Below are 26,255 nucleotides of genomic sequence, written 5' to 3'. Positions count from 1 at the left end.
GATTGATGGATGGGGATGGGATGGATCAGGATGGGATGGATCGGGATTGATGGATGGGAATTGATGGATCAGGATGGGATGGATGGGAATTAATGGATTGGGATTGATGGATCAGGATGGGATGGATGGGGATGGGATGGATGAGGATTGATCGATGGGGATTGATGGATCGGGGATTGATGGATGAGGATTGATGGATGAGGATTGATGGATGAGGATTGATGGATCGGGGATTGACGGATCGGGGATTGATGGATGGGGATTGATGGATGAGGATTGATGGATGGGGATTGACAGATCGGGGATTGATGGATCGGGGATTGACGGATCGGGGATTGATGGATGAGGATTGATGGATGAGGATTGATGGATGGGGATTGATGGATCGGGGATTGACGGATCGGGGATTGATGGATGAGGATTGATGGATGGGATTGATGGATGAGGACCAGAGCGGGCACAGAGGGGTGGAACTGGGATCAGCAGGAGCAGAGCGAGGGATGGGTGGGGTCAGCCGGGGGTGGACGGGGCTGGGGGTCAGTCGGAACCTGAGATCAGCAAGCCCGGAGTGAACGGGCGGAGAAAAGCTGAAATCTTATTTATTGCACTATTTATGGATTAATATGTAAATTACGGATTTTTTCAGTCTTTTGTACATCGTATTGATTTTTTTATACGTTTTTATGTATTTATGGCACACCCACGGCCCAAGAACCGCTAGGTTGGGGCGGGGCCGGTAACTTATTGACTCCTTGTGTAATTTATTGTGGAAAGTCGCAATAAAGTGGAATTTGGGCAGAATTTCGCGCCTGGGGTTTGTCACTGGGGGTGGGGGGAGGGGCTGGGGGAGGGGCGGGGCTTCCCCCACCCCCCCGGGGGGATTTCTGGGGGGAATCTCCCCACCCCCAGCGGCAGCCGAGGGGGAACCCGGGTGTCTGGGCTGCCCCCGGTGCTGCCCAGTCCCTCCCAGTGTCCCCAGTTCTCCCCGCCGGGGGCGTGGCTCCCGTTGCCATGGGAACGAGCGGCGCCGGGCCCTTCGCGCCGCCGGGGGGCGCTGTAGCGACACCGGCACCGCTACGGCGGCGCGAAATGACGTCACCGCCGGGGCTGGGGGCGCGTCCCGGGCCGCTCCACTGCGCGGGCGGGGGCGCCCCCTTGAGCTTGGGGGGCGGCGCGCAGGGCGCGAGCGCGGCCCGTTTTCCCCGCCCTACCCCCGTCCTGCCCCCCGCAATGGTCTCGCCCGCGCGGAGCCCGCAGCCAATGGCGGAGCGTCCCGCGGCGGCCCCCGCCCCCCGCGCGGCGCGGCCCGAGGCGCGCGGCGCATGCGCGGAGGCCCCGCGGGCCGTGTCGGAGGGAGGGGGGGGGGCAGCGGAATCCGCCGCCATCCGGCGCCCGCCCGCCCCGCCCGCGGCCCCCGAGCGCGCGGCCGCCGCCGCGGAGCCCGCCCGGGGCGGACAGGTGGGTACGGGCGGGGAGGGGCGCGGCGGCGCGCGGGGGGGGGGCGCGATCCGGACCCACCCCCCCGCCCGGGCCGCGGCTGCGCCGGCACCGCCGCCATCTTGGAACGGCGAGGCCCCCCCCTCACACCCTCCCCTCCCCCCACACCGGGTCCTATCCCCCACCCCCGGCCCAGGTAACGGGAGGGGGCGGGGCCGGGGGGGTCCCGTTAACGGGGGGGCGGGGTCCGCTCGGGGTCAGGGGGCATGGGGGGGCCGGTCTGTGGGGCTCCGTGACCCCCCCGCCCCTCCGGTGTCCTCGGTTCTCCGGGGGGGGGGGGGCCGCGGCCTGTGACACCCCCCCCCCCCCCTTTCCGCGGGCCTGGCGGGGCCCGAGCCCCCCCGTTCCGCGTGTCCCCACCCCGACCCGTGCGGTGCCGGTGTGCGGTGTGACCCCCCCGGTGCCCCCGCAGGTCCCGCGGCCGATGCGGCGCCATGAGCGATCGGGCTGCGCGGGGCCGGCGCTACAACTGCCTGAGCCTCAGTGAGAGCTACCGGGGGCGGCCGCTCGAGCCCCCCCGCGCCGCCGGTACGGCCCGGGCACCCCGGGACGGGGCGGGGGGCGCGCACCGGGGGGGGACCCCCAGGCGGCGTTCGGGGGGCTTCTCGCGGGTCCCCCTCGGCGCCAGCGGCGGGTGGGGGTTCAGGGGTCCCCGTTCCTTGGGGCGGCTCAGGGAGGGAGGAGGGATCCCGAAGTGGGGGGAGGGGGTACCCCTGAGCGGCCGGGGGGGGATTGGAAGGCTTGGGAGGGGTTCGGGGGGGGGGTGCGGGACCCTCCCGCAGGTGCGTTTGGGGGATTGAGGGGTCTTCATGAGTGGCCCCCCCATAGCTGGGTTTGGGGGGGCTGAGGAGTCCGGGGTGGGGCTGTGGGACCCCCCCGCAGCCGAGTTTGGTGGGGGGGGGTCAGGGGTTCCCCCGTGTGAGACCCCCACCGTGGGCTGTAGAGCCTGGACGAGGTGTGAGGGCGGTTCGGGGGTCTCAGCGGAGTTCGGGGGTCCCGGGGGCCGTTTGGGGGGGGTCACACGCGCTGCCCCCCCCCCCAGGCGCCCCCCGCCATGGGCTGCAGAGCCTGGGCAAGGTGCCCACCCGGCGCATGCCCCCCCCCGCGCACCTGCCGAGCCTGAAGGCCGAGAACAAAGGAAACGACCCCAACGTGGCCCTGGTGCCCCGCGACGGCTCGGGATGGGCCAGCCGCAGCGACCCCCCCGACCTCCGCAGGTGGGGACCCCCTGGGGGGCGAGGGGGGGCCCGGGGGTGCCGCGGGATGGGGCAGCCAGGGTGGCACCCCCTGACCCCGTCGGTGGGGAGGGTCCTGGGGGAGTCTGGGGGTGCTGGGGGGACTCCAGGATGGACCGGCCAGAGCGAGCCCTTCGCGCTCTGCAGGCGAGGAGGCACCGGGCGTGGGGCGGTCTGGAGGTCTTCGGGGTGTCTGGGGGTCCTGGGGGGGACCTGTGGGTCCTGCCCCCCACCAAAGCCGCCCTGACCCCCCCCCCCCCCCCCCCCGCCCTGCCAGTTCCGAGCCCTCCGCCCCTCCCCCGCCGCAGTCGCCGTCACCGCCGGATTCGCAGCCGCCTGCGAGCGGCACCGGGGGGACACGGACCCCGGGGACCCCCGAGGTGAGACCCCCTGCGCCCTCACGCTTCCCTGTGACCCTCTGAAACCCCCCTGCCCCCCCACGAGTCCCCGTTGTGACCCCGCTGTCCCCGCAGAACCCCCCCCCGCCGCCAAGCGCGGCAAAGTCCTGGGCGCAGGCCAGCGGTTCCCCCGCCGATGGTGAGAGACAGACCCCCGACCCCCCCCCGGGACCCCCCAGACATCGGGGGCCCTCCCTGACCCCTCACCGGGGTTTGGGGGGGCACCCCTGGCCTCAGGGGAGCTCCGTGCCCCCCCCCCCCCAACCCCGGTTTCGGGGCCCCCCTGACCCCCCCCGTGCCCCCCCAGGTGCCAGGGCCCCCCCCCTCCCGGGCCGGTTCTCACGGGAGGAGTTCCCCAGTTTGGGGGCGGCCGCCGAGCGGGGGAGGGGCGGCCGCGAGCGGGGGGGCGCTGCCGACGCGTCGGGTGGGCGCGCACCGAGCCCCCGCCCCCACGGTGAGTGATCCCCCCCCCCCCCGGGACCCCTTGGGGGGCTCCCAACCCCTCCAGTACCCCTGCTCCCCATTGAGACCTGCTGGACCCCCCCAGATCGCCCTGACCCCCCCCCAAATCCTTTCCCTACCCCCCCAGAGCTCTGCGACCCCCAGGAACTCCCAGTGTCCCCCCCACTGGTTTTTCAACCCCCCCCCAGCCACTCCTGACCCCCCTGGAACCCCTCTGGGACCCCCCGGACACCCCCAGCTCCCCCTGGGACCCCCTGGACACCCCCAGCTCCCCCTGGAACCCCTCTGGGACCCCCCGGACACCCCCAGCTCACCCTGGAACCCCTCTGGGACCCCCCGGACACCCCCAGCTTCCCCCGGAACTCTTCTGGGTCCCCTTGGACACCCCTGACCCCTCTTGAGAACCCCTGAGATCCTCCCCTGCTCCTTGGGGACCCCCCAGTGCCCCTCAAGCCTCCCCCTGCACCCCATTGGGACCCTGCCCCGTATCCTGGGAGCCCCCCCGGCCCCCCGTGCCCCGCTGACCGCTCCGTGCCCCGCAGGCGGCAGCTGGCGGGAGGGGCGCGGGGCCGAGGAGCCGCCGGCCGAGGGGGGGGGAGCCCCCCCCGGGCCCCCCCACTTCCCCCCGTACCGGGGGGTGATGCCACCCTTTGTGAGTAACCGAGGCTGCCCCCTCCCCTAAACCCCCCCTAAACCCCGGGGGCTGTGCCCTGGCCCGGGGGGGGCTCCCCATTGATTGTGGGGTGTTCCTCCCCCCCCAGATGTACCCCCCGTACCTGCCCTTCCCGCCGCCCTACGGGCCCTTCCGCAGTCCCGACGCACAGAGGTGAGCGCTGGTTCCCAAACCCCAGTGAGACCCCAAACCCCCCTGAGACCCCAAACCCTCCCTGAGACCCCAAACCCTCCCTGCAACCCCAAACCCCCCTGAGACCCCAAACCCTCCCTGAGACCCCAAACCCTCCCTGAGACCCCAAACCCCCCTGAGACCCCAAATCTTCCCTGCGACCCCAAACCCTCCCTGTGACCCCAAACCCTCCCTGCGACCCCAAACCCCCGACACCTCAAACTGCCCTGAGACCCCAAACCCTCCCTGCGACCCCAAACCCTCCCTGCGACCCTAAACCCTCCCCGAGACCCCAAACCCCAGTGAGACCCCAAACCCCCGAGACCCCAAACCCCCCTGAGACCCCAAACCCTCCCTGCAACCCCAAACCCCCCTGCGACCCCAAACCCTCCCTGCGACCCCAAACCCCTGACACCTCAAACCGCCCTGAGACCCCAAACCCTCCCTGAGACCCCAAACCCTCCCTGCGACCCCAAACCCTCCCTGCAACCCCAAGTCCTCCCTGCGACCCCAAACCCCCGACACCTCAAACCACCGAGACCCCAAACCCCCCTGAGACCCCAAACCCTCCCTGCGACCCCAAACGCTCCCTGCGATCCCAAACCCTCCCTGCAACCCTAAATCCTCCCTGCGACCCCAAACCCCCGACACCTCAAACCGCCCTGAGATCCCAAACCCCCCTGAGACCCCAAACCCTCCCTGCGACTCCAAACCTTCCCTGCAACCCCAAACCCCCCTGTGACCCCAAACCCTCCCTGAGACCCCAAACCCTTCCTGCGACCCCAAACCCTCCCTGCGACCCCAAACCCCCCTGAAACCCCAAGCCTCCCTGAGACCCCAAACCCTCCCTGCGACCCCAAACCCCCCTGAAACCCCAAGCCCCCCTGAGACCCCAAATCTTCCCTGCGACCCCAAACCCCCCTGAGACCCCAAACCCTTCCCTGCAACCCCAAATCCTCCCTGCGACCTCAAACCCCCCTGAGACCCCAAACCCCCCTGAGACCCCAAACCCCTGACAACCCAAACCCTCCCTGCGACCCCCAAACCCTCCCTGCGACCCCAAACCCCCCTGAGACCCCAAACCCTCCCTGCGACCCCAAACCCCCCTGAGACTCCAAACTCCCCTGAGACCCCCAAACCCCCTCAACACCCCAGACCCGGAGCCCTTCCTCCGTGCAGTTCCCTCATTTGGGGTTTACCTCACTCTGATTCTCTGGACCCCAATCCCCCCCCTACCTTGCTCCAAAGCCCTGACCCCCGTTTCCCACCCAACCCTTGAAATTCCGTCAGTTTTTGGGAAATGTAAAATTCCCTTTTTTTTTTCCCCTTATCTTTGTCCATCGGGGGAACCCCAAAACCTCATTTCCCCACAATCCCCACATTGAGAGGGACCCTGAACCCCCCAAAACCCTTGCGGAGTTCCCAAACCCCTGAATCCCCCTCTCCTCCCCAATCCCTTTCACTGAGATGACCCCAAACCTTCTCCGTCCCCCCAATTCCCGCTTTGTGGGGGACCTCAACCCCCCCCCCCAGTCCTTCTGGTGTGACCCCAGACCCGCCCCACCGTAACCCCGGGGTTTTGGGGTCCCCGCAGGTTCCCGCGGCCGGGGGGTCCCCGTGGGGCTGCGGCCCCACCCCGGGGGGGGTCGCCCCCGTCCCGGCCCCCCGTCCTGCGCCAGGACGAGCTGCGGGAGTTCGATGAGCTGGACCAGGAGAACGACGAGGGCTGGGCCGGTAACGGGGCCGGGGGGCTCTGGGGGGGCTCTGGGGGTGCTGTGGGACCCCCGCCCACATTTCCCCCACCCCCCCCCAGGAGCGCACGAGGAGGTCGATTACAGCGAGAAGCTCAAGTTCAGCGATGAGGAGGACGGGCGGGACGAGGACGAGGACGAGGAGGGGTGCGGACCCCCCCCCCAAATGGGGGGCAGCCCCCCCAGCGCCCCCATAACCGCTGTGGGGCACCCCAAGCTCCTCCCTAACCCCCCCCGTGTCCCCCCAGGAAGGAGAACGAGCCTCCGGCCCCCCCCGAGGCACCGCCCCCCCCCAGGGAGGAGCCGCCGCCCCCCAAGTCCCCCCCGGAGGCGCCCAAGGAGCCGCCGCCCCCCCCGGCCCCGCCCGCGCGGGCCCCGCCCCCGCCGCCTCCCCCCAACCGCGGCAGCTGGGCCACGCCCAACGAGCTCCCGGTGAGCTGGGGGGGACGGGGGGGACAGGTGGGGCACAGGTGTGCTCAGGTGTGACGTAGGTACATACAGGCGTGACACGGGTGTGATGTAGGTACGTACAGGTGTGCTCAGGTGTGACACAGGCATGCTCAGGTGTGATGTAGGTACGTACAGGTGTGCTCAGGTGTGATACAGGCATGCTCAGGTGTGATGTAGGTACATACAGGTGTGCTCAGGTGCGATACAGGCATGCTCAGGTGTGATGTAGGTACATACAGGTGTGCTCAGGTGTGACACAGGCGTGACACGGGTGTGATGTAGGTACATACAGGTGTGCTCAGGTGTGACACAGGCATGCTCAGGTGTGATGTAGGTACATACAGGTGCGCTCAGGTGTGATACAGGCATGCTCAGGTGTGATGTAGGTACATACAGGTGTGCTCAGGTGTGATACAGGCATGCTCAGGTGTGCTCAGGTGTGATGTAGGTACGTACAGGTGTGCTCAGGTGTGACACAGGCATGCTCAGGTGTGATGTAGGTACATACAGGTGTGCTCAGGTGTGACACAGGCATGCTCAGGTGTGATGTAGGTACATACAGGTGTGGCACAGGTGTGACACAGGCGTGCTCAGGTGCGATGTAGGTACGTACAGGTGGCACAGGCGTGTTCAGGTGTGCTCAGGTGTGATGTAGGTACGTACAGGTGTGGCACAGGCGTGCTCAGGTGTGCTCAGGTGTGATGTAGGTACATACAGGTGTGATACAGGCATGCTCAGGTGTGATGTAGGTACGTACAGGTGTGGCACAGGTGTGCTCAGGTGTGACGGGTACATCCAGGTGTGGCACAGGTGTGCCCTGGTGCATACAGATGTGATGCAGGTGTGCTCAGGCATATTCCAGAGTGACGTAGGTACGTACAGGTGCGACACAGGTGTGCTCAGGTGTGACGTGGATGTGGCAGGCTTGTATTCAAGGGTGACGCAGGTGTCTGTAGTGTACCTAGACGTGACAGAGGTGCATCCAGGTGTGTCCAGCTGTGGCAGAGGTGCGAGGCAGGTGCATTTAGGACTTCCCAGCTGTGTTCAGGTGCAGCAGAGGTGTGTGCAGGTCTGATACGTGCATGTCAGTGCGTCGCAGAGGTGTCATGGAGGTGTCACACAGGTGTCTGTAGTAGCTGTAGGTGTTACACAGGTGTCAGACAGGTGTCTGTAGTGGCTGTAGGTGTTACACAGGTGTCACGCAGGTGTCTGTAGTGGCTGTGTTACACGGGTGTCACACAGGTGTCGCACAGGTGTCGTTGGCTGGCTGTAAACATCGTTCAGGTGTCGGGGGTGTCGCACAGGTGTTAATGGGTGGCTGTAGGTGTCACACAGGCATCACACAGGTGTCTGTAGTGGCTGTGTTACACACAGGCCACACAGGTGACGGTGGCTGCCTGTAAGTGTCACGCAGGTGTCTGTAGGTGTCACACAGGTGTCATGGGTGTCACACAGGTGTCAGTGGGTGGCTGTAGATGTCACGGGTGTCACACAGGTGTCACACAGATGCCGGTAAGTGGCTGTAGGTGTCACACAGGTGTCACACAGATGTCACATAGATGCCAGTGGGTGGCTGTAGGAGTCACACAGGTGTCTGTAGTGGCTGTAGGTGTCATAGGTGTCACACAGGTGCCACACAGATGCCGCTGGGTGGCTGTAGGTGTCACACAGGTGTCATACAGGTGTCTGTAGTGGTTGTAAGTGTTACACAGATGCCACACAGGTGTCGGTGGGTGGCTGTAAGTGTCCCACAGGTGTCACACAGGTGCGTGTGGTGCTTGTAACTGCCGTACAGGTGTTGATTGGTATCTGTGATGGCTGTAAGTGTTGCACAGGTGTCTGTAGCGGTTGTAGGTGTAACACAGGTGTTACACAGATGCCAGCGGGTGGCTGTAGGGGTCACAGAGGTGTCACACAGGTGCACGTGGTGCCTGTAAGTGTCGTACAGGTGTAGGCTGGTATCTGTGATGGCTGTAAGAGTTACAGAGGTGTCTGTAGCGGTTGTAAGTGTCACAGGTGTCACACAGGTGTCGGTGGGTGGCCGTAGGTGTCACACAGGTGTCACACAGGTGCGTGCAGCTGTCCCAGGTGTGTCACACAGGTGTTGTGCCCGCAGGACGAGGACGAGGCGTGGCGGCGGCGCCGCCGGCAGAGCTGTGCCGAGCTGTCGCAGGCGGGTGGCGCGGGCGCGGCGGCGCCGCGAGGCCGAGGAGCGCCGCATGGCCGAGCAGCGCCGCGCCGCCTGCGCCGAGAAGCTCAAGCGCCTGGATGAGCGCTTCGGGGCCCCCCCCGAGCGCCGCCCGCCCGCGGGGACCCCCCCGGGGCCCCCCTCCGGCACCGCCGAGGCCCCCCCGGGCCCCCCTGAGCCCCCGCCCGCCCCCCCTGAGGCCGCCCCGGAGCCGCCAGAGCCGCGGGAGGAGCCCGAGAGCAGCGGGGGAGCCCCCGGGGCCGCAGGTGGGGCGGGGGGCTGGGGGGTGGGACCCCCGAACCGCCGGTGGCCTCTGGAGGGAGTTTGGGGGGCTTTTGGGGGGATCTTGGTTCTGGGACAGCCCCGTAGCGGGGCTGTGGGGTCTGGGGGGTGTGTGGGAGGGTTTAGGGGTGCCCCCACAGCAGGGCTGGGGGTCTGTGGGGCTGTGGAGGGTGTGGGGGGGGGGGGGGTCTGGGGGTGCCTCACAGTGGGGTGGGGCACACAGGGACCCCCTGACCCCTCTCTGTGCCCCCAGCAGAGCCGCCTCTCCCCGAGGTGCCCCCTGAGCCCCCCGAGGAGCCGCCGCCACCCCCCCCGGCCCCTCCGGCTGCCGCTGCGCCCCCCAAGGGGGACCCTAAAGGGGAGGGGGGGGCGGCCCCCCCACGCCAGCCCCCCCCGGCCCAGCCCCCTGCGTACCCCAAGTACCAGAAGTCGCTGCCCCCCCGGTTCCAGCGCCAGCAGCAGGTGGGGGGGCTCTGGGAACAGGGGGGGCTCTGGGGGGCCGGGAATTGGGGAGGGGGCCGCATAGCAGGGCTGGGAGTGGAGGCATCCCCCAAGCGTGGGGGTCTCAGGAGGGTCGGCTGTGCCCCTGGCTTGAGGTCTTTGGGGGGTGGGGTTTGCCTGCAATTCAGGGGTTTTTGGGGTGGGCTTTGCCCCCCTTTTAGGGGGGGGAAGTTGGGTCCCCAAACTTCAGGGTTTTGAACCAGGTTGTGCCACCCCCAATCTGGGTGATTTTGGGCTCGGTTGTGCCCCTATCCAGGGGTTGGTCTCTGGGGGGGGGGGCGGCTCAGACCGTGCCCCAATCCGGGGGTCCCGGGGGGGGGGGCTCAGACCATGCCCCAATCCGGGGGTCCCCGGGGGGCTCAGGCCGTGCCCCAGCCCGGCCCCCCTGACCCCCCGTGCCCGCAGGAGCAGCTCCTCAAGCAGCAGCAGCAGTGGCAGCAGCAGCAGCACGGCCCCCCCGCGGCCCCCCCTGCGGCCCCGCCGGCGCTGGGGGCTCTGGGGGCGGGGGTGCCCCCCCCCGGCGCGGCCCCCCCGGCCCCCCCCGGCCCCCCCAAGCTGTTCGGGGCCCTGGGCCGGCCCCCGGCGCTGCCCCCAGCTCGGCTTCGACCCCCGCTGGGTGATGCTGCCGCCCTACGTGGACCCCCGGCTGCTGCCCCCCCCGCGCCGCCCCCGTCGATTTCTACCCCCCCGGCGTGCACCCCTCTGGTAAGGGGGGGGTCCCGGGGGTGGGGGAGCTGGGCCTGGGGGGTCTCAGCCCCGTGGAACGGTTCTGGGGGGTCTCGAGCACGTGGGGTGGGTTTGGAGGGGAGGGCGTTTGGGGGGAGTTTGACCCTATGAAGCGTTAGGGGTGTGTGATCCCCGCGGGAGGGGTTTTGGGGAGGGTCTGAGGCACACGGGGCAGGTCTGGGGGATCTCGCCCCACTGAGGGGGTGCTGGGGGGGTCTCACCCCGTGTCCCCCCCCTCTCCAGGGCTGCTGCCGCGGGAGCGCTCGGACAGCGGGGGCTCGGGCTCGGAGCCCTTCGACCGCCCGCCCGCGGCCCCCCCGCTGCGGGACCGCGGGACCCCCCCGGGGGACCCCAAACCCTCCTGGGGGGGCGACGCCTTCACAGCCCCCCCCGAGCCGCGGGGGCTGCCCTCGCCCCTGCGCCCCCCCGCCGGCGACGACGACAAGGGGCTGCGGTGAGTGGGGGGCTGGGGGGGGGGCGTGGGGAGGCTGCAGTAAGCGAGGGGGGGCCGGGAAGTTTTGGGGGGGGGGATCAGGGCAGGTCTGGGGGGGCATTTTGGTGGTCTCAGCCCCACTGACTCTCTCTCTCCTCTCGTTCCCCCAGGAGTGAGACCCCCCCGGTCCGCCTGCGGGACCCCGGCGCGCCCCCTCCCTACGCCTACCCCCCTTTCGAGAACGGAGGGGGCCCCCCCCTGCCCCGCTTCCCGCCCCCCGCCGCCGAGGACCCCCCCGCGCCCCCCCGGCCCTGGGCCCTGCCCCCGGCCGCGCCTCCCCCGCGCCCCCCCGAGCCCCCCCCCGCCCCCGACGGGGCCCCCCCGGAGCCGCCGCCCCCCCCCGGCGCCGCCGCCCCCCGCCCGCCCGTCTTCCAGGAGCCCCCCAAGAAGGCGCCGCCCCCCCAGAAAGCCCCGAAGGAGGAAGGGGGGGCGGCGCTGGGGGGGCCCCCCAAGGAGGACGGGGGGGGCCAGCGCCGGCCCGAGCGCCCCCCCCCGCGCCCCCCCCGACCCGCACAAGGCCCCGCGGGGGGGGTCTCGCACCGAGACCCGCTGGGGACCCCGGCCCGGCGGCCCCCCCCGCCGCGCGGCCCCCCCCGAGGAGCCCGCCGAGAAGGGCCCCCCCCCCGCGGCGCGCGGGGCCCATCAAGAAGCCCCCCCCGAAGGAGGAGGGGGCGGCGGGCGAGGAGCCCCCCCCCGCCAAGGATTCCCCGAAGCCCCCCAAGGCCAAGCCCGCGGCCGCCCCCTCCCCCGCGGCCAAGGACCCGGGGGCGCCGCCGGGGGGGGCGGGGGCGGGGTCCCCCTCGCGCCGCCGCTGCCGCGACCCCGCCCTGGAGCGCGGGGGGGGCGCGGGGGGGCCGCGGGGGCGACCGCGGGGGGGGCGCGGGGAGTTCTTCGCGCGGGGGCCGCGGCTTCCGGGGGGCCTACGGGGGGCGCGGCCGGGGCGGGGGGGCCCGGGGCCGCCCCCCCCGCGAGTTCCGCGGCTTCCGCGGCCCGGCCGGGGAGCCCCCCCCGCCCGCGGGCCCCCCCGGCGGCGCCCCCCCCGCGGCCCCCCCCCGCGCCGCCGGGCTCGGAGCCGCGCAGCGAGGGCTCGGAGTACGAGGAGGAGCCCCCCCGGCGGCGGCAGCGCGGCTCCGAGAGCTCCGACACGGGGGGCGGCGAGACCCCCCCGCGGCCCCCCCGCGCCGCCACCGCCGCCCCCCCCCCCGGGGCTGCCCCCCCGCGCCCCCCGCGGCCGCGTCTTCACCCCCCGGGGGGTCCCGTCCCGGCGGGGGCGCGGGGGGGGCCGCCCCCCCCCCGGCCTGGAGCCCCCCCCCGGCGCAGGACCCCCCCCCGCAGCCGCCGGCCCCGGCGCAGCCCCCCCGCGGGGGCGGGGGCTCGGAGCGGCCCCCCCGGCGGCGCCGGCACGGGCGGGGGCAGCAGCAGGACAAACCCCCCCGGTTCCGCCGCCTGCGCCAGGAGCCCCCCCCGCCCCCCCGCGGCGCCGCCCCCGCCCCCAGCGCCGCCGCCGCCCCCAGCGCCGCCGCCCCCCCCCGGCGCCCCCCCCCGCTCCCCCGAGCACAACTCGGACCAGTGGGAGACGGCCTCGGAGAGCTCCGACCTGGGGGGGCGCCGGGGGGGCCCCCCCGAGCGGGACCCGCCCGCGCCCGGCGGCCCCCCCGCGCAGGGCCCCCCCCCCCGCCGCCCCCCCCAGCCCCCGCCTGGCCAAGCGCAGCTTCTCCAGCCAGCGCCGCTCCGGGGGGGGCGCGGGGGGCCCCCCCCAAAACACCCCCCAAGGGGGGGGCGGCCGCAGCGGGGGGGGCCGCGGGGGTGGCGGGGGCCGCGGGGGGGACAAGAGGGGGTGGCCCTCGCCCCGAAACCGCAGGTGAGGGGGGGCTGGGAGGTCCCGGGGGGGGTTGGGGGGGGTGTCAGCGTTTTAGGGGGGTCATGGGGGGGGAGGGCAGTGGGGAGGGGTTGAACGGGGTTTTGTGGGGGTAAAATGGGGGGAGGGGTTTTTGAGGGTCCTGGGGGGGTCTCAGAGGGCCGGGGGGGTTGGGTCTGGGGGGTTTGGGGGACCCAGGACTGAGTTTTGGGCAGGGCCTGGGGAATTCTGGGGCATCCTGGGGGGATAAAAGGGGGGGGTTGAACGTTCAGGGGGTGTTCAGAAGGGGTCTCTCACCCTCCATGTGCCCCTCCCCCGCAGCCGTAACACCGAGGAGCCCCCCGCCCCCCCTGGCCCCCCCGGCTCGGGCACCGCCCCCCCCGGGCTGGCGCTGCCCCCGCCCCCCCTCGGCTGTCTTCCGCCTGGACCGGGTGGTCCCGAGCGACCCCGGGGGGATCCGCAGGGCCCTGGCCCAGCTGCGCCCCAAGGCCGGGACCCCCCGCCCCGGGGGCTGCCCCCCCTGCAGGTACGGACCCCCCCGAGCCCCCCTTGGGCCCCCCCGATCGCCCCAGCCCCCCATAACCACCCCCTTTTCTCTGCACAGCCCCTGAGCCCCCCCTGGGCCCCCCTCTGGGCCCTCCCGGAGCCCCCCGGGCCGGGCCGGGCCTCGGGGGCTTCTTGGCCAAACGACGCGAAAGGGCCCAGAATCAGGTGAGGGGGAGGGGCGGGAGGGGGGCCTGGGGGTCCTTGGGGCTCCCCTGCCCCCTCCCCCCACTGACCCCCCCTTGCACCCCCCCAGGATCCCCTGGGGTTCGGGGACCCCCAGCAGGATGGGCCGGGGGAGCCGCAGGGGAGGCTGAGCCCCCCCCTCTGGAGCCACCTGCCCACCAGTAAGGGACTGGGGAGCACTGGGAGAAGGGACAGGGGCCACTGGGACGTACTGGGGGGCACTGGGAAGGGACTGGGATGCCCTGGGGTTAAATAGGGCGTACTGGGGCACTGGGATTAAATAGGGGGCTTTGGGACTTATTGGGGGGCACTGGGAAGGGACTGGAGGCACTGGGATTAAATAGGGGGCTTTGGGACTTACTGGGGGGCACTAAAAAGGGGCTGGGAGGCACTGGGATTGAACAGGGGGCTTTGGGACTTACTGGGGGCACTAAAAAGGGGCTGGGAGGCACTGGGATTGAACAGGGGGCTTTGGGAGTTACTGGGGGGCGCTGGGAGTCACAGGGGGTTCCCTGCCCCCCCAGGTGCCCCCCCCAAGCCGCTGGCCCCGGGGCAGCCCTGGATCGAGCCCCTCCCCCCGTTTGAGGACGCCGCCAGCCCCGAGGTGAGGCCGGGGGGGGGCGGGCGCGGGGGGGGGCGCGGGGGGGGTCCCCACCCCCCGTGTGTGATCCCCCAGCCCGCTGACCCCCCCCCCACAGCCCAGCCCCTCGGACAGCGGCGTGGAGCTGAGCGGGGACTCGGCCGCCTGCAGCCAGCGCAGCTCCCCCGACGGGGGCCTGGCCCCGAACCCGCCCGGGGGGGCGCAGCCGGGGGGGCCCCCCCTGCCCGAGGGGCCCCCGGAGCCGCGGTGCCGCCTGCCCCCCCCCCGCGAGGACACCCAGGTACGGGGGCCCCGAAACCCCGGGGGGGGGCGGTTCAGGTAAACCCTGAGCCCCCCCCTCACTCCCTGCCCCCCCCCCCCCCCCCCCCGCAGTTGTGCGGGGCCCCCCCCACGGCCCCCCCGGGCCCCATCGGCACCGAGCGCTCCCAGCGAGCCCGGAACCCCCCCGGCGGGGGCGGCGAGGTCTGGGGGCCCCCCCACGGCACCGACGGGGACCCCCGGCCCCGAGAGCGCGGAGAGAAGGAGGGAGTGCCCCCCCCCGGGGGGGGAGACGGGGTAAGGGGGGCTGGGGGGGCACCGAGGGGGCTGGGGGGCACAGAGGGGTTTGGGTCAGGATTTGGGGCAGGCACAGGGGTTTGGGGAGGCACAGAGGGGTTTGGGGTCAGAATTTGGGGGAGGCACAGAGGAGTTTGGGGTCAGAATTTGGGGGAGACACAGAGGGGTTTGGGGTCAGGGTTTGGGGTCAGAATTTGGGGGAGGCACAGAGGGGTTTGGGGTCAGGATTTGGGGCAGGCACAGAGGGGTTTGGGGAGGCACAGAGGGGTTTGGGTCAGGGTTTGGGGTCAAGATTTGGGGCAGGCACAGAGGGGTTTGGGGAGGCACAGAGGGGTTTGGGGTCAGGGTTTGGGGTCGGGATTTGGGCAGGCACAGAGGGGTTTGGGGAGGCACAGAGGGGTTTGGGGTCAGGGTTTGGGGTCGGGATTTGGGGCAGGCACAGAGGGGTTTGGGTCAGGATTTGGGGCAGGCACAGAGGGGTTTGGGGAGGCACAGAGGGGTTTGGGGTCAGGGTTTGGGGTCGGGATTTGGGGCAGGCACAGAGGGGTTTGGGGTCAGGATTTGGGGGAGGGTTTCACTGTGTCTCTTTCCTTCCCCCTAGCTCAGCGTTGCCCCCCGGGACTGGGAGCTGCTGCCTGGGGGGGGTCCCGAGGCCCCCCCAAATCGGCCCCTGGAGTCCAAGGGCCCCCCCGGGGACCCCCCCGGGCCCAGCCAGCGCCCATTCCCCGAGCTCTGCTACGGGGGGGCTGCAGCCGCCGGGCAGGTACGGGGGTGAGGGTTACCCAGGGGGCCACCCTGAGGGGGGGCTGGGGGGGCTCGGTGGGACCGACCTGACCCCCCCCTTTGTTCCTCAGGTGCCCCCCCCAGCCACGGAGCCCCCCCCCGGCAGCAGCAGCAGCTTCCGGCCAGGGACGCCCTCGCTGACCCCGTACAGGTACCTGAGGGGGGGCACACCTGGAGGGTCTGGGGGGTTCCTGGCTCCCCCCGAGCCCCCCTGAGCCCTCCCCCCGTGTCCCCCCAGGCCGGTGCTGGTGGCGGGGGCGGGGCTGCCCCTCCCCCCGCTCAAGGGCCCCTTCATGGATTTCCCGGCCCTGGGGGGCCCCGACCTGGCCAAGCTGGGGGGGGGCGGGGGGGGTCCTGTACCCGCCCCCGTTCCTGTACGGGCCCTACTGCCCCGACCCCCCCGTGCTGCAGGTGAGTGGGCGGGGCTGGGGGCGGGGCTGGCGGGGCCTGGGCGGGGCTAACGTGGCCACGCCCCCGCAGGTGCGGCAGGAGCTGACCCCGCCCTCGGAGTTCTACGGGCAGGGCCAGAGCAGCTTCCAGCAGGTACGGCCACACCTGGGCTGGCCCCGCCCCCCGGGCTGGCCCCGCCCCCCGTAACCCCCTCCCCCCGTGTCCCCCCAGATGCTGCTGCCGCTGGTGGAGCCCCCCCCGGTCCCGCCCGTCGTCAACTTCGGGGCCCCCCCGGCGCCGCCCCTCCCCCTCCTGCCGCTGGGGCGGCTCCTGGCCCCGCCCGCCCGGCCCTTCGCCCCGCCCCCCCACCGCGGGCCCCGCCCCCGCCCGGCCGAGCCCCCCCCCTCCCCCCGGGGCGCCGGCCCCTCCCCCCGCCGCCCCTCCCCCCACCCTGCCTCCCCCCGTCCCCCGTGCCGCCCCTCCCCCCCGGGGTCCCGCCGCCCCCCCAGCGCTTGGGGCCCCCCCCGGGCCCCCCCGGAGCCGCAGCGCCCCAGTGACCCCTCCCCACCCGGGGGTCCCGGTATTTATGCGGGTGGGGGAGTGGCCGGACGTAATTCCCCCTCCCCCTCTCCTTGCGTGGGGCGCGGCCCCTCCCCCTCCTTTGGTAAAGAAACGTTGAAAACGATAAAAAACACAAAATGAAACCAAACGGCCCCGGCAGAGGAATAAAGGTGCAGCAACATCCCGTGGTGGGCGTGGCGAGGGGCGGGGCCGCGTTTATTGGGGGGGCTCGCGGGGGGGCTCGCGCGGGGGGAGGGGCTCCCGAAGGCGCGGTGGGCGCTGGGGAAGCGCCGGGGGCTGAAGTCGGGGTCCTCGCGCAGCCGGCGCTGCAGGTCCGCCTGGAGCTGGGGGAGGGGCGCGGGGGCTGGGGGTGGCGCCCGAGCCCCGCCCCCAACGAGCCCCGCCCCCAACGAGCCCCGCCCCACCCCCAGCCCCCATCCAGGGGCTCTCTGAACCCCCCCACCACAGGAACACCCCCCAATCCCCTCCCCCCACCCTCCACGAGCTCCCTCCCCTCTGCCCAGCAGCTCTGGGGGGGCACAGAACCCCCCCCCCATTCCCCAGAGCCCCCCCAGGCCCCCCGTACCCCCCCGAGCCCCCAGCCCCATTCCCCTGTACCTGCTGCCTGTACCCCCCAGAACCCCAGCCCCATTCTCCTGTACCTGCTGCCTGTACCCCCCAGAGCCCCCAGCCCCTTCCCCTATACCTGCTGCCTGTACCCCCCAGAGCCCCAGCCCCCTTCCCCTATACCTGCTGCCTGTACCCCCCCCGAGCCCCCCAGACCCCCCGTACCTGCTGCCTGTACCCCCCCGAGCCCCCAGCCCCCTTCCCTGTACCTGCTGCCTGTACCCCCCAGAGCCCCCAGCCCCCTTCCCCTATACCTGCTGCCTGTACCCCCCAGAGCCCCCAGCCCCATTCCCCTGTACCTGCTGCCTGTACCCCCCAAAGCCCCCCCAGACCCCCCGTACCTGCTACCTGTACCCCCCCGAGCCCCCCAGATCCCCCGTACCTGCTGCCTGTACCCCCCCGAGCCCCCAGCCCCATTCTCCTGTACCTGCTGCCTGTATCCCCCAAAGCCCCCCCAGACCCCCCATACCTGCTGCCTGTACCCCCCAGAGCCCCCAGCCCCATTCCCCTGTACCTGCTGCCTGTACCCCTCCTGCAGCCCCCCTCGCTCAGCTCCCGGCTGAGGCTCTCGGGGCTCCCAAGGCTCCGGGCGCCGGTGGCGCGGGCGGCTCTGGACACGGCCTCGGCCAGCAGCAGCGGGGGCGGCTCGGCCTGCATCGTCTGGGGTGGGGAGAGGGGTCACTGGGGTCACTGGGGGGTCAGCAGGGGCAGTGCGTGCGGTCAGCGTTACGATTGTTCACGGGGTCAGCGGGGTGTTCAGCAGGGCTGAAGAGGGGTCAGTGTGAGTATGGGGAACTGTGGGCTGGGTGTGTGGTCATTCGGAGGTCACCCAGCGGTCACTGCGGTCACTGACCTTGCGGCGCTTGGCCGGCATCCCGCTCAGGTAGGCGTCGCTGAGCGGGGGCTGCGGCTTCGCCTTGCGCTGGCGCTGGGCGTCCTCGCGGATGATGGGGACCCACTCCTGGCGGGGACACGGACACGGGGGGGTCACACGGGGCTGGCCCTCCCTCCCCTGACCCACACCCGCTCCTGGCGGTCACACACGGGGGGGGTCACCGAACCCCGTCCCCCCCACTCACCGGGGGCACGGCGGCCGCCCAGGCCTCGCTGTCGCTCTCGGGGGGGGGCAGGGCCTCCTCGGCCGTGGTGGCGGGGGCGGGGGACCCCGCGCCGTCCCACTGCAGTGGGGGAGGGGTGGTGAGGGGCGGGGCCTGCACGGGGAGGCCACGCCCCCTCCGTGGGAGGCTCCGGCCCCTGGTGTAGGCCCCTCCCCCTCCGTACCTGGGCGTCGTCCGGGGGCGGCTCCGCCTCCTGCACCTCCATTGGCTCCTCGGGCAGCGGCTGGGCGGGGCAGAGGGGCGGGGCTTTAGCCAGGGGTGGGGCTTGTGGGCCAAGGGGTGGGGCCTGTCTAGTGGGTGGGGCTGCTGTTCAGCAGGGTCACACCTGGGGGTGGAGTTACCTGTGTGGGCGTGGCCATGGGGAGGGGCCATGGGTGGGGTCAGTGTCCAGGGGCGGGGTTACCTGTCTGGGTGTCGCCCTTGGGTTGGGTCAGTGTCCAGGGGCGGGGTTACCTGTCTGGGTGTGGCCCTTGGGTGGGGTCAGTGTCCAGGGGCGGGGTTACCTGTTTGGGTGTGGCCCTTGGGTGGGGTCAGTGTCCAGGGGCGGGGTTACCTGTCTGGGTGTCGCCCTTGGGTTGGGTCAGTGTCCAGGGGCGGGGTTACCTGTCTGGGTGTGGCCCTTGGGTGGGGTCAGTGTCCAGGGGCGGGGTTACCTGTTTGGGTGTGGCCCTTGGGTGGGGTCAGTGTCCAGGGGCGGGGTTACCTGTCTGGATGTGGCCCGTGGGCGTGGCCCGTGCTCACCTGGCGGGGCGGGGGCTCCGGGGGCTCCCCCAGGTGCCGCACATAGGGCAGCACCTGCTCGGGGGTCACCGGCATCTGCTCGAGCACCGCCTGCAGCCGCAGCCCCACCACAGCCGTCAGCCACCCCACCAGCGACGGCGGCACGTCCGCGGACAGGCGGCGCTGGGGGGGGACAGGGGGGTCAGGGCCAGCAGGGACCCCTGAGCCCCCCTTCCCCCCCGCGGGTCTGGGGTCCCACTCACGATGCGGTCGCTGATGAGGGCCCCCAGGGCCCCCCGCTCGCCCCGCAGGCAGTGCAGGTTCAGCGCCAGGCACTCGAACAGGCCCCGGTTGCAGAGCTCCAGCAGCCGCGGCCCGAAGGAGCCGTCTGGGGGGACAGGAACGGAGTGACCCCCGCCGACCCCTCGGTGACCCACGGCAACCCCCGCATACCCACTCACCACCACCACAGCGACCAGCAGCTGCACTCAGGGCCCCCCACGACTGCCCCACGGATCCCACCAGCCCCTGCAGACCCCAGGATCCCCCCCCCGGACCCCCCCCAGGGACCCCCGGTACCGGTGCAGCGCAGCACGTGCAGCGCGATGCGGTTGAACTGCTCCCGCAGGAACTCCACGTTGGTCCGGGTGATGTCCACCCCGTCGGCCACTCGGACACCGGCCTGGGGGGGGATGAAACATGAAGGAGAGGCATCCACCAGGCCCCCCCCAAACCCACCCCACACCCCAAACTCATCCCCATCTCAGAGTCCCCCCATAAGTGACCCCCAAGCCCCCCTCAGCCTTCCCAGCGACACCCCCAGACCCCGCAGCCCCACTCACGAAGCTCTCGCGGATGAACCCCTCCAGCCCCATGATCAGGTTGTGCGTCGCTGCCTGGGGAGGGCGGGACGAGGGCGCGGTCAGGGTCTGGGGGGGCCCTGGGGGGGCTCTGGGGGGCTCAGGGGGGGCTCGGGGGGTCCCAGGGGTCCCCTCACCCGCACGTTGGCCTCGGTGGGGTCGCGGCCGCCCAGGTAGCGCTGGCGGAAGCAGCGGCGCAGCAGCGGCTGCAGCCGGGCCAGGGGCTGGCAGCGCCCGTGCAGCAGCAGCACCACGTCCACCATGGACAGGTGCTGGCAGATGAGCGCCAGCAGCGCCCCGAAAAACCCTACAGGGAAAAGGGAAGGCTCAGGGAGCACCCCCAAACCCGGCACAGCCAAGGGGGCCCCAAAACCCACAGGGGAAGACCCAGAACCCACAGAAAGAAAACCAAAACCCACAGAAAACGACCCAAAACCTCCTGGGAGGGACCTAAAACACCCCGGAGAGACCGAACCCCGCGGAACTCTCGTTCCCTGGGGCTCCCATTTCTTTCTGGTCACTGCACAGGGGACCCCTGGCCTGAGCCGTGTTCTGGGGGCCCTAAACCCACCCTGCAGCACTCCCGGGGTCCCCAATCGCCCCCCAGGACCCTCCCCCGTGCCCCCCTCTCACCGTCGGGCCCCGGGGAGCCCTCGAGCAGGCCGGGGGTGCCGCTGAGGCGGCTCAGGAAGGCGGCGATGCTCTCGGGGGGGCCGCTGGGGGGGGCGCCCAGGGGGCCGAGCATGGAGCTGAGCACGCCCTGCAGGACGCTGGTGAAGAACTCGGGGGGCAGCGGCTCCCCGGGAGGGGGAGGGGCGGGGCCGCCGTCGGCGGGGGCGGGGCCTGCGGGGGGGGCGGGGCCGCCCTCGGGGGGCGGAGGTGGGGGAGGGGGCGGTGGGGAGGGGGGAGGGGCGGCAGAGGTGGGGGAAGGGGACAGGTCGGAGGTGGGCGGGGCCTCGGCCGAGGGGGCGGGGCCAGGCTGGGCAGCCTGTGGGGAGAAAGGGGGGGGGTCAGGGGGGCGTGCCCAGCACAGGCCCCGCCCCTTTGGAGCCCCTCCCCTTACGCAACAAGCCCCGCCCCCTCCCTGCTTAGGACCGCCCCCTTCCCACATCGTTGATTCACCCCCGCCCAGGCCCCACCCCCTCATTAAGCAGCCCCGTGCCCCGCCCCCTGTGACCCCGCCCCTGCCCCCTCCCCGCGGCCCCGCCCCCCCCCCCGCGGCCCCGCCCACCTGCAGCAGCTCGGCCACGCCCTCCAGCAGGGGGCTCCCCCCGGGCACGGCCACGCCCACGAGCGGCGCCGGCCCCGCCCCCAGCAGCCCCCCCAGCAGCCCCGCCAGGGGGCGCTGCTGCGCCTCGGCCCCGCCCCCCCCCGCTGTGGGTGGGGCTGGGGGCGGGGCTGGGGGCGGGGCCGAGCCCTCGGGACCCCCCGGAGCCCCCCCGGGTGGGGGGGCGGGGCCGGGCGGGGCCGGGGGCGGGGCTTGGCCTGAGGGGGGGGCGGAGTTGGGGGTGGGAGGCGCAGGGGGGGCTGAGGAACCACCCTGGGCTGGGAGGACAGAGAAAGGGGGGGGGGGGGGGGGGGGTGTCAGGGGGTCTGTGACTCCCCCGGGACCCCCGAAACACCTCCCAGGGACCTCCCCCCACCTCGAACAGGAACCTGGGACCCCCCCCCCCCCCCCCCCCACCCCCCTTGTACCCCCAGCAACCCCCAGTCCTTCCCAGTGCCCCTCCCACTCCCTCCAGTACAGCCCAGTACCCCCTAGTCCCTCCCGGTTCCCCCCAGTACCACCCGGTTCCCTCCCAGTTCCTCCCCAGTCCCCCTGAGCCTCTCCCAGTTCCCCCCAGTCCCTCCCAGTTCCTCCCCAGTTCCCTGCAGCCTCTCCCAGTTCCTCCCCAGTCCCTCCCAGTGCCCCCAGTCTCACCCAGCACCAGCGGCTGCATCAGGAGCTGCCCCACCAGGCCGCTGATCACCTGCGCCAGCGACGCCCCCCCAGGGGCCTGGGGGGGGTCAGCAGGGTCAGGGGGGGACCCCGACCCGGGACCCTTCCTCACCCATCCCCCATCGCCATCCCCGGGGGTCCCTCCCCACCGTGACCCCCCCTCCCCACCCTGGGTGCCCCCCAGAGCCCCCCCAGTCCCCCCCCACTCACGGGGCCGGCGCCGGCCTGGGGGGCTCCGGGGTGGGTGGGGCGCGGGGGCGGCGCTGACGGCCGGGCGATGACCACACGGGTGGGGGCCTGGAACCCGCCCACGGCCTGGCCTGGGGGCAATGGGGGGTCAGGGGGCCACGAGACCCCCGAGAGACCCTCCCAGAACCCCCCCAGTGTCGCGGAGGCTTCCCAGAGAGCCACGGGGCACGGCCGGACGTAGGGCTGGGGACACTGGGGATGCTGGGGATGCTGGGGGCACTGGGGACACTGGGGACGCTGGGGACGCTGGGAACACTGGGGATGCTGGAGACTCATGGAGCAGAGCTCGGCTGTGGATGCTGGGGACACTACAGATACTGGGAGCACTGGGGGCACTGGGGACATGTGGGGCAGGGCCCAGCTGGGGACACTGGGGGCACTGGGGGCACTGGGGACACTACAGACGCTGGGGGCACTGGGGGACATGTGGGGCAGAGCCCGGCTGGGGGGCTGGGGGCAGGTGGGGACTCGTGGGGCAGCCTCTGGCTATGGGTCAGTGCCACGGGGCTGGGCTGTGGGTCAGCTGTGGGGGATCATTTGTGGGTTACTCCTGGTCAGCTGCGAGTCAGTGCTAGGGGTCAGCAGCAGGTCAGTTCTGGGTCAGCAATGGTCAGTTGTGGGTCAGGGTTAGGGGTCAGCAACAGTCAGTTATGGGTCAGTTGTGGGTCAGGGTTAGGGGTCAGCAACAGTCAGTTATGGGTCAATTGTGGGTCAGGGTTAGGGGTCAGCAATGGTCAGTTACGGGTCAGTTGTGGGTCAGGGTTAGGGGTCAGCAACAGTCAGTTATGGGTCAGTTGTGGGTCAGGGTTAGGGGTCAGCAACAGTCAGTTATGGGTCAGTTGTGGGTCAGGGTTAGGGGTCAGCAATGGTCAGTTACGGGTCAGTTGTGGGTCAGGGTTAGGGGTCAGCAACAGTCAGTTATGGGTCAGTTGTGGGTCAGGGTTAGGGGTCAGCAGCGCTCAGTTCCGGGTCAGCAGCGGTCAGCGGTACCTGTGGCCGCAGAGGCCGCGGCCGCCATGGCCTGCTGGGTGATCTGATGGGCCACGGCCTGCAGGAACTCGGGGGGCAGCGGGGGCAGCTGGACCCCCACCCCGCCTGAGGGGACAGGGGGGTCAGGCCACGCCCACTGCCCACTGCCCCACCCACTGCCCACTGCCCCACCCACTGCCCACGGCCCCACCCACGGCCCCACCCACTGCCCCACCCAAACCCCCACTGCCCCCAGCCCCCGCAAACCCAACCTAGACCCCCCCCAAACCCCCCAAATCCCCTCCCCCACTCACCGATGCCCAGCCCGGGGCCGGGGGGCCCAGCTGAGCCCCCCGCGGGGGGAGAGCCCGAATCTGGGGGGCACAGAGAGGGGGGGTCACGGGGACTGGGGGGATTTGGGGTGGTGGGGAAGGGTTTGGGGCTGGGAGCGGCCGGGGAGGGATTTGGGGGTCTGGGAGAGGTTTGGGGGGGTCCCAGGGGGATTTTGTGGTCCTGAGAGCAGCTCTGGGGGTCCCAGGGGGATTTAAGGGGGGGTTTGGGGGTCCCAGATCGAGTTTAATGGGGGGGCATGAGGGAGATTTTCAGTGGGAATTTCGGGGATCCTGGGGGCGTTTTAAGGGGAGGTTTTGTAGTTTTGGGGGGGTCAGAAGAGGATTCTAATGAGAGTTTTTGGGGGTCCTTGAGGGGATTTTAAGGCACGTTTTTGGGGGGTCCCGGGGGGTTTCCAGGGGTACTTTAGAGGGTCCCTGGGGGGGTTTGAGCGGGAATTCTGGGGGTCCCGGGGGCCTCACTCACCCTGGATGTTCATGTGCATCATCACCACGGGCTCCACGCTCTGGTGCGAGATCCGGATCACGCGGGGGGGCCCCGGCTGCGCCCCGGGGGGAGGGCCCGGGGGGGGCGGCGGTGTCTCGGGGGGGTCCCCGGGGGTGGGGGGCGTGGGGGGGGAGGGGCCGGGGGGCAGCTCGGCCGGGCCGGGGGGCGCGGGGCTGCCGTTCCCGGCCATCGTCACCGTGGTGCCCACGTTGATCTGGGGGGGCCGGGGGCGTCAGGGGGCGCCCCACGGCCTGGGGCCACCCAGAACGAGGGGGATCAGGGTCCCCTCTGCCCCCCCCCCAAAATGGGGATCCTCCCCAGACCCCCACCCTCTTATTTTGGAGTTCCTCCATCCTCTATTTTGAAACCCCCACTCTCATTTTGGGGTCCCCATCTCCATTTTGGGGTCCCCATCCCCATTTTGGGGTCCCTATCCCCATTTCGGGGTCCCTATCCCCATTTTGGGGCCCCCATCCCCATTTTGTGCTTCCCCCTCCCCACTTCAGACCCCCCCCATTCTTTATTTCCAAACCCCGCCACCAATCAACACCCCCACCCCCCTCATTTCGGGGGTCCCCCCACCCCCTACTTTGGGGTCCAAAAACCCACAGCCCCCCACCCCTCCCGAAGGCTCCCGCCCCCCGATTCCGGGGTCCCCCCACCTGGATGGGGGATGGTCGCCTGCTGCACCAGCATGGGGGGCCCGTAGTGGGGGAGGGGCCGGGCGAGGTGCAGGGGGCGGGGCGGGGCCCCCCCCAGGTTGCAGCGCAGCTCGGACAGGGCCACCAGGGCATTGCCCAGCAGCCGCTGCCCCTCCCCCACCAGGTTCAGCAGCCGCTGCGCCTCCTCCCGGCCCTCGCTCTGGGGGAAGGGGGCGGAAACGGGGGGGGTCAGGGGGGCCCCGCGACCCCCCGGGACCCCCCCCCCCCCCCGAATGCGGCTTTGGTTGCACGAAAATCCCCCGAATTCCGCCCCCAGACCCCCCAAAACTCCTCTCCCAAACCTCTTCAGACCCCCCCCCCCCCGCTCACGCTGCCCCTCGCATCGCGATAGTGCCGCCGGTATCGCGATAGCGCCGCTGATGGCGTGACAGCAACACTGACGCAGTCACGGCTCCCAGCCCTTCGCAACCCCCAAAACCGCCCCAAACGTTCCCAAAACCCCCCCGGGACCCCCACCCACATTGTTGTTGTAGTCGGCTGTTGCGGCGGACCCCAAGATATCGCGATAGCGCTGCCGATAGGGCTCCAGCCGCGTCTCCAGGCGCCGCAGCTCCCCCAGCACCTCCCCCAGCTCCGCCGGCGTCGGGGGGCTGCGGGGGGAGCACGGGTGAGGCCGGGACCCTCGAAGCCCCCCCAGACACCCCAAATCCCCCCAAAGCCCCGCTCACCTGGCGGCCTCGGGGCCCGGGCCGGGCTCGGGGGGCTCCGGGGGCTCCGCGGGCGCCGACGCCTCCATCTGCTCCTCGGGGGGGGGCCCGGGGGTCTCCGGGGGGGCCGGGGGGGGCCCCTCGGCCTGGGCAGGGGAGCGGGACCCCCCCCCCATTGCCCTGGGAGGGGGAAAAAACGGGGGGGTTTGGGGGGGCTCGGAGCGCGCTGGGGTGGGGGAGGGCACGGGGAGGGGATTTGGGGGGGTTTTGGGGGAGATTTGGGGTCTCGCTCACCTCCAGCTGTGCCAGCACCCCCTGGATGTCCCTCAGCATGTGCTGGGCCACCAACAGCCGCATCCGGGGCTCGCTCTGAGGGGGGGGACACCGGGGGGGTCACTCTGGGCCCCCCAACACCCCCTGGGACCCCCGGAGCAGGGGGGGGCACAGCCTGGACCCCTCAAACCCCCCCCCCCAGACCCACCTGGCCGGGGCCCTGGTCCATGTTGATGTGGACGTCGACAGAGGAGCCGTCGATCTGGGGGAGCCCCGAATTATTGACCCCCCCCAAAGCCACTGACCCTCCCCTCCCCCAATGAACCCCTCATCAGTTACCCCCCCCTCCCAAAACCACTGCCCCCCAAACTCCCCGACCTTCCACTGCCCCCCCACAAAACGACCCCCCCCCAGACCCCCCAACTCAGCGACTTTTCCCAAATCCCCGGCCCCCCCGCGGCCCCCCTCACCGGCAGGTTGAAGGTTCCCACCATGACGTAGCTGTTGGCGTTCCTGTCGGGGCCCCCCCGCGGGCCCCCCCGTTCTGGGGGGGGGGGGGAGGAGCCCAGCCCCGAGGGCCCCCCCGAGGACGGCGACTGCGCCTGGGGGGGGGCTCGCTCCACCAGGTGGATCACCTTGCCCCCCACATCTGGGGGGGGGGGAGGACACGGGGGGGGGGTCAGCGGGGTGCGGAACCCCCACCCAGCACCCCCCAAAAAAACCCCGAACCCCCCCCCCCCCCCCGCGGACTGTCCCGAACCCTCCATGATCCCCAAGGAGCACCCCCAGCCCCCCCAAACTCCCCCTCCCACCCCCATCCTCCCCCCGGGGGTGCCCCCAGCCCCCCAGCCCCGTTCCCAGGGGTGCCCCCAGCCCCATTTCCCCCCGGGGGCGCCCCCAGCCCCGTTCCCAGGGGCGCCCCCAGCCCCATTTCCTCCCGGGGGTGCCCCCAGCCCCGTTCCCAGGGGCGCCCCCAGCCCCATTTCCTCC

The 26,255-nt window shown here is 71.8% G+C and overlaps 2 protein-coding genes and 1 long non-coding RNA gene across 5 annotated transcripts; 2 read left to right on the top strand and 1 right to left on the bottom strand.

Moving 5' to 3' along the window:
• The first annotated feature begins 1,419 nt into the window (after nt 1-1,419).
• Nucleotides 1,420-16,300, top strand: LOC125320621 (protein PRRC2A-like). The gene is given in 32 exon segments (XM_048293013.1): nt 1,420-1,458; nt 1,910-2,025; nt 2,540-2,714; nt 3,010-3,112; nt 3,206-3,269; nt 3,438-3,584; nt 4,135-4,244; nt 4,354-4,418; nt 6,031-6,170; nt 6,250-6,334; nt 6,436-6,544; nt 8,012-8,174; nt 8,228-8,246; nt 8,685-9,091; nt 9,361-9,569; nt 10,014-10,202; nt 10,204-10,263; nt 10,265-10,313; nt 10,578-10,788; nt 10,938-11,082; nt 11,203-11,344; nt 13,023-13,211; nt 13,290-13,396; nt 13,485-13,575; nt 13,939-14,018; nt 14,113-14,295; nt 14,388-14,570; nt 15,172-15,333; nt 15,425-15,504; nt 15,592-15,764; nt 15,834-15,896; nt 15,975-16,300. Coding segments are annotated over 31 exon segments (4,323 nt in total). The 5' UTR covers nt 1,420-1,458; nt 1,910-1,931.
• Nucleotides 6,628-7,549, top strand: LOC125320635. Of its 3 annotated transcripts, none has more exons than XR_007201230.1 (5): nt 6,628-6,824; nt 6,940-6,981; nt 7,065-7,323; nt 7,376-7,396; nt 7,531-7,547. It is a non-coding gene; the product is annotated as an uncharacterized LOC125320635 (long non-coding RNA). The 3 variants fall into 3 exon arrangements; XR_007201231.1 differs by having other exon boundaries at nt 7,355-7,417; XR_007201229.1 differs by having other exon boundaries at nt 7,065-7,396; nt 7,531-7,549.
• Nucleotides 16,301-16,327: 27 nt separating the features above from the next.
• Nucleotides 16,328-26,032, bottom strand: BAG6 (BAG cochaperone 6). The gene is given in 25 exon segments (XM_048293012.1): nt 16,328-16,648; nt 17,446-17,474; nt 17,477-17,591; nt 17,785-17,892; nt 18,011-18,109; nt 18,213-18,272; nt 18,791-18,952; nt 19,033-19,157; nt 19,349-19,451; nt 19,612-19,665; nt 19,767-19,936; nt 20,263-20,608; nt 21,098-21,174; nt 21,551-21,626; nt 21,779-21,888; nt 22,808-22,912; nt 23,101-23,160; nt 23,603-23,846; nt 24,296-24,484; nt 24,806-24,935; nt 25,014-25,150; nt 25,152-25,172; nt 25,287-25,361; nt 25,474-25,527; nt 25,736-26,032. Coding segments are annotated over 25 exon segments (3,267 nt in total).
• Nucleotides 26,033-26,255: the final 223 nt, after the last annotated feature.

Source organism: Corvus hawaiiensis (genome assembly GCF_020740725.1).
Source record: "Corvus hawaiiensis isolate bCorHaw1 chromosome 31 unlocalized genomic scaffold, bCorHaw1.pri.cur SUPER_31b, whole genome shotgun sequence".
Classification (NCBI taxonomy): Eukaryota; Metazoa; Chordata; class Aves; order Passeriformes; family Corvidae; genus Corvus; species Corvus hawaiiensis.
Note: the sequence above shows the minus strand (reverse complement) of the source record. Positions and strands in the feature narration are given on the sequence as shown.